The sequence below is a fragment of the Schistocerca piceifrons genome, unplaced genomic scaffold, assembly GCF_021461385.2.
Source record: "Schistocerca piceifrons isolate TAMUIC-IGC-003096 unplaced genomic scaffold, iqSchPice1.1 HiC_scaffold_1878, whole genome shotgun sequence".
NCBI classification, from domain to species: Eukaryota; Metazoa; Arthropoda; class Insecta; order Orthoptera; family Acrididae; genus Schistocerca; species Schistocerca piceifrons.
Window position 1 is genome coordinate 294,249 of NW_025727765.1, and position 5,694 is coordinate 299,942.

A 5,694-nucleotide genomic window follows, 5' to 3' on the forward strand; every position below is an offset into this window, starting at 1 on the left:
CTCATCTAGAGAAGACAACTCAACTTGAGAGGACAGCTCAACTTGAGAGGACAGCTCAACTTGAGAGGACAGCTCAACTAGAGATGACAGCTCAACTAGAGAGGACAGCTCAACATGATAGGACAGCTCAACTTGAGAGGACAGCTCAACTTGAGAGGACAGCTCAACTAGAGAGGACAGCTGAACTTCAGAGGTCAGCTCAACTTGAGAGGACAGCTCAACTTGAGAGGACAGCTCAACTTGAGAGGACAGCTCAACTTGAGAGGACAGCTCAACTTGAGAGGACAGCACAACCTGAGAGGACAGCACAACCTGAGAGGACAGCACAACTTGAGAGGACAGCTCAACTTGAGAGGGCAGCTCAACTTGAGAGGACAGCTCAACTTGAGAGGACAGCTTAACTTGAGAGGACAGCACTACTTGAGAGGAAAGCACAACATGCGAGGACAGCAAAGCTTGCGAAGACAGCACGGCTGGCGAGGACAGCACGGCTTGCGAAGACAGCAAGGCTTGCGATGACAGTACAGCTTGCGAGGACAGTACAGCTTGCGAGGACAGCGCAGCTTGCGAGGACAGCACAGCTTGCGAGGACAGCACAGCTAACGAGGACAGCACAGCTTGCGAGGACAGCACAGCTTTCGAGGACAGCACAGCTTGCGAGGACAGCACAGCTTGCGAGGACGGCACAGCTTGCGAGGACGGCACAGCTTACAAAGACGGCACAGCTTGCGAGGACAGCACAGCTTGCGAGGACAGCACAGCTTGCGAGGACAACACAGGTTGCGGGGACAGCACAGCTTGCGTGGACAGCACAGGTTGCGAGGACAGCACAGCTTGCGAGGACAGCACGGCTTGCGAGGGCAGCACAGCTTGCGAGGACAGCACAGCTTGCGAGGACAGCATAACTTGCGAGGACAGGACAGCTTGCGAGGACAGCACAGCTTGCGAGGATGGCTCAGCTTGCGAGGACGGCACAGCTTGCGAGGATGGCACAGCTTGCAAGGACATCAGAGCTTGCGAGGACAGCTCAACTTGAGAGGACAGCTCAACTTGAGAGGACAGCTCAACTTGAGAGGACAGCTCAAATTCAGAGGACAGCAAAACTTGAGAGGACTGCTCAACTTGAGAGGGCTCCTCAGCTTCAGAGGGCAGCTCAACTTGAGAGGGCAGCTCAACTTGAGAGGGCAGCTCAACTTGAGAGGGCAGCTCAACTTGAGTGTACAGCTCAACTTGAGAGGAAATCTCAACCTGAGAGGACACCTCAACCTGAGAGGATAGCTCAACTTGAGAGGACAGCACAACTTACGAGGACAGGAAAGCTTGCGAGGACAGCAAAGCTTGTGAGGACAGCAAAGCTTGTGAGGACAGCATAGCTAGCGAGGACAGCAAGGCTTGCGTGGACAGCACGGCTTCCGAGGACAGCACGGCTTGCAAGGACAGCACGGCTTGTGAGGACAGCACACCTTGCGAGGACAGCAGAGCTTGCAAGGAGAGCACGGCTTGCGAGGACAGCACAGCTTGCGAGGAGAGCACAGCTTGCGAGGAATGCACAGCTTGGGAGGACAGCACAGCTTTCGAGGACAGCACAGCTTGCGATGACAGCACAACTTTTGAGGACAGCATGGCTTTCGAGGACAGCTCAACTTGAGAGGACAGCTCAACTTGAGAGGACAGCTCAACTTGAGAGGACAGCTCAACTTCAGAGGACAGCAAAACTTGAGAGGACTGCTCAACTTCAGAGGGCTGCTCAGCTTCAGAGGGCAGCTCAACTTGAGTGGGCAGCTCAACTTGAGAGGGCAGCTCAACTTGAGAGGGCAGCTCAACTTGAGTGTACAGCTCAACTTGAGAGGAAATCTCAACCTGAGAGGACACCTCAACCTGAGAGGACAGCGGAACTTGAGAGGACAGCACAACTTACGAGGACAGGAAAGCTTGCGAGGACAGCAAAGCTTGTGAGGACAGCAAAGCTTGTGAGGACAGCACGGCTTGCTAGTACAGCAAGGCTTGCGTGGACAGCATGGCTTCCGAGGACAGCACGGCATGCAAGGACAGCACGGCTTGCAAGGACAGCACGGCTTGCGAGGACAGCACGGCTTGCGAGGACAGCACGGCTTGCGAGGACAGCACGGCTCGCGAGGACAGCACGGTATGCGAGGACAGCACGGCTTGCGAGGACAGTACGGCTTGCGAGGACAGCACGGCTTGCGAGGACAGCACAGCTTGCGAAGACAGCACAGCTTGCGAGGACAGCACAGCTTGCGAGGACAGCTCAACTTGAGAGGACAGCTCAACTTGAGAGGACAGCTCAACTTGAGAGGACAGCTGAACTTGAGAGGACAACTGAACTTGAGAGGACAGCTCATCTAGAGAGGACAGCTCATCTAGAGAAGACAACTCAACTTGAGAGGACAGCTCAACTTGAGAGGACAGCTCAACTTGAGAGGACAGCTCAACTAGAGATGACAGCTCAACTAGAGAGGACAGCTCAACATGATAGGACAGCTCAACTTGAGAGGACAGCTCAACTTGACAGGACAGCTCAACTAGAGAGGACAGCTGAACTTGAGAGGTCAGCTCAACTTGAGAGGACAGCTCAACTTGAGAGGACAGCTCAACTTGAGAGGACGGCTCAACTTGAGAGGACAGCTCAACTTGAGAGGACAGCTCAACTTGAGAGGACAGCACAACCTGAGAGGACAGCACAACTTGAGAGGACAGCTCAACTTGAGAGGGCAGCTCAACTTGAGAGGACAGCTCAACTTGAGAGGACAGCCCAACTTGAGAGGACAGCACTACTTGAGAGGAAAGCACAACATGCGAGGACAGCAAAGCTTGCGAAGACTGCATGGCTGGCGAGGACAGCACGGCTTGCGAAGACAGCAAGGCTTGCGATGACAGCACAGCTTGCGAGGACAGTACAGCTTGCGAGGACAGCGCAGCTTGCGAGGACAGCACTGCTTGCGAGGACAGCACAGCTAACGAGGACAGCACAGCTTGCGAGGACAGCAGAGCTTGCGAGGACAGCACAGCTTGCGAGGACAGCACAGCTTGCGAGGACGGCACAGCTTGCGAGGACGGCACAGCTTACAAAGACGGCACAGCTTGCGAGGACAGCACAGCTTGCGAGGACAGCACAGCTTGCGAGGACAACACAGGTTGTGGGGACAGCACAGCTTGCGTGGACAGCACAGGTTGCGAGGACAGCACAGCTTGCGAGGACAGCACGGCTTGCGAGGACAGCACAGCTTGCGAGGACAGCACAGCTTGCGAGGACAGCATAACTTGCGAGGACAGGACAGCTTGCGAGGACAGCACAGCTTGCGAGGATGGCTCAGCTTGCGAGGACGGCACAGCTTGCGAGGACGGCACAGCTTGCAAGGACATCACAGCTTGCGAGGACAGCTCAACTTGAGAGGACAGCTCAACTTGAGAGGACAGCTCAACTTGAGAGGACAGCTCAAATTCAGAGGACAGCAAAACTTGAGAGGACTGCTCAACTTGAGAGGGCTGCTCAGCTTCAGAGGGCAGCTCAACTTGAGAGGGCAGCTCAACTTGAGAGGGCAGCTCAACTTGAGAGGGCAGCTCAACTTGAGTGTACAGCTCAACTTGAGAGGAAATCTCAACCTGAGAGGACACCTCAACCTGAGAGGACAGCTCAACTTGAGAGGACAGCACAACTTATGAAGACAGGAAAGCTTGTGAGGACAGCAAAGCTTGTGAGGACAGCAAAGCTTGTGACGACAGCATGGCTAGCGAGGACAGCAAGGCTTGCGTGGACAGCACGGCTTCCGAGGACAGCACGGCTTGCAAGGACAGCACGGCTTGTGAGGACAGCACACCTTGCGAGGACAGCAAAGCTTGCAAGGACAGCACGGCTTGCGAGGACAGCACAGCTTGCGAGGAGAGCACAGCTTGCGAGGACAGCACAGCTTGGGAGGACAGCACAGCTTTCGAGGACAACACAGCTTGCGATGACAGCACAACTTTTGAGGACAGCACGGCTTTCGAGGACAGCTCAACTTGAGAGGACAGCTCAACTCGAGAGGACAGCTCAACTTGAGAGGACAGCTCAACTTGAGAGGACAGCTCAACTTGACAGGACAGCTTAAATTGAGAGGAAAGCTCAACTTGAGAGGGCAGGTAAACTTGAGAGGACAGCTCATCTAGAGAGGACAGCTCATCTAGAGAGGACAGCTCAACATCAGAGGACAGCTAAACTTGAAGGAGAGGTCAACTTGAGAGGACATCTCAACTTGAGAGGACAGTTCAACTTGAGAGGACAGCCTAACTTGAGAGGACAGCTCAACTTGAGAGGACAGCTCAACTTGAGAGGACAGCTCATCTAGAGAAGACAGCTCATCTTGAGAGGACAGCTCAACTTGAGGGGACAGCTCAACTTGAGAGGGCAGCTCAACTTGAGAGGGCAGCTCAACTTGAGAGGGCAGCTCAACTTGAGATGGCAGCTCAACTTGAGAGGGCAGCTCAACTTGAGAGGACAGCACAACTTGCGAGGACAGCAAAGCTTGCGAGGACAGCAAAGCTTGTGAGGACAGCAAAGCTTGTGAGGACGGCACAGCTTGCGAGGACAGCAAAGCTTGCGTGGACAGCACGGCTTCCGAGGACAGAACGGCTTGCGAGGACAGCACGGCTTGCGAGGACAGCACAGCTTGCGAGGACAGCACGGCTTGCAAGGACAGCACGGCTTGCGAGGACAGCACAGCTTGCGAGGAGAGCACAGCTTGCGAGGACAGCACAAATTGGGAGGACAGCACAGCTTTCGAGGACAGCACAGCTTGCGATGACAGCACAACTTGCGAGGACAGCACGGCTTGCGAGGACAGCTCAACTTGAGAGAACAGCTCAACTTGAGAGGACAGCTCAACTTGAGAGGACAGCTCAACTAGAGATGACAGCTCAACTAGAGAGGACAGTTCAACATGATAGGACAGCTCAACTTGAGAGGACAGCTCAACTTGAGAGGGCAGCTCAACTAGAGAGGAAAGCTCAACTTGAGAGGTCAGCTCAACTTGAGAGGACAGCTCAACTTGAGAGGACAGCTCAACTTGAGAGGACAGCTCAACTTGAGAGGACAGCTCAACTTGAGAGGACAGCTCAACTTGAGAGGACAGCTCAACTTGAGAGGACAGCACAACCTGAGAGGACAGCACAACTTGAGAGGACAGCTCAACTTGAGAGGGCAGCTCAACTTGAGAGGACAGCTCAACTTGAGAGGACAGCCAAACTTGAGAGGACAGCACTACTTGAGAGGAAAGCACAACATGCGAGGACAGCAAAGCTTGCGAAGACAGCACGGCTGGCGAGAACAGCACGGCTTGCGAGGACAGCAAGGCTTGCGATGACAGCACAGCTTGCGAGGAGAGTACAGCTTGCGAGGACAGCGCAGCTTGCGAGGACAGCACAGCTTGCGAATACAGCACAGCTAGCGAGGACAGCACAGCTTGCGAGGACAGCACAGCTTGCGAGGACAGCACAGCTTGCGAGGACAGCACAGCTTGCGAGGACGGCACAGCTTGCGAGGACGGCACAGTTTACAAAGACAGCACAGCTTGCGAGGACAGCACAGCTTGCGAGGACAGCACAGCTTGCGAAGACAGGACAGCTTGCGAGGACAGCACAGCTTGCGAGGACGGCTCAGCTTGCGAGGACGGCACAGCTTGCGAGAACGGCACAGCT

General features: G+C 54.9%; 2 protein-coding genes across 2 annotated transcripts; one reads left to right on the forward strand and one right to left on the reverse strand.

Annotated features, from left to right (window-relative positions):
- Positions 1-708: 708 nt before the first annotated feature.
- Positions 709-2,847, reverse strand: LOC124741166. Its single transcript, XM_047248676.1, has 3 exons — positions 2,038-2,847; positions 1,408-1,878; positions 709-1,248 (listed from the first exon to the last, which is right to left on the reverse strand). Exons 1-3 carry the CDS (start codon positions 2,845-2,847, stop codon positions 709-711), a joined length of 1,821 nt encoding a protein of 606 aa, XP_047104632.1.
- LOC124741168 (prestalk protein-like) lies at positions 2,846-3,412 on the forward strand. The gene has a single exon (XM_047248677.1). The coding sequence runs from the start codon at positions 2,846-2,848 to the stop codon at positions 3,410-3,412; it is 567 nt and encodes a 188-aa protein (XP_047104633.1).
- The last annotated feature ends 2,282 nt before the right edge of the window (positions 3,413-5,694 follow it).

Bases quoted from the DNA above. Each gene is read 5' to 3' on its own strand.
- LOC124741168 (XM_047248677.1), top strand. From the start codon at position 2,846: ATGGCTGGCGAGGACAGCACGGCTTGCGAAGACAGCAAGGCTTGCGAT.
- LOC124741166 (XM_047248676.1), bottom strand. From the start codon at position 2,847: ATGCAGTCTTCGCAAGCTTTGCTGTCCTCGCATGTTGTGCTTTCCTCT. The intron at 1,879-2,037 runs GTGCTGTCCTCG...CTGTCCTCTCAG, and splicing joins CCGTGCTGTCCTTGCATGCC to GTTGAGGTGTCCTCTCAGGT. The intron at 1,249-1,407 runs GTGCTGTCCACG...GTGTCCTCTCAG, and splicing joins CCGTGCTGTCCTCGGAAGCC to GTTGAGATTTCCTCTCAAGT.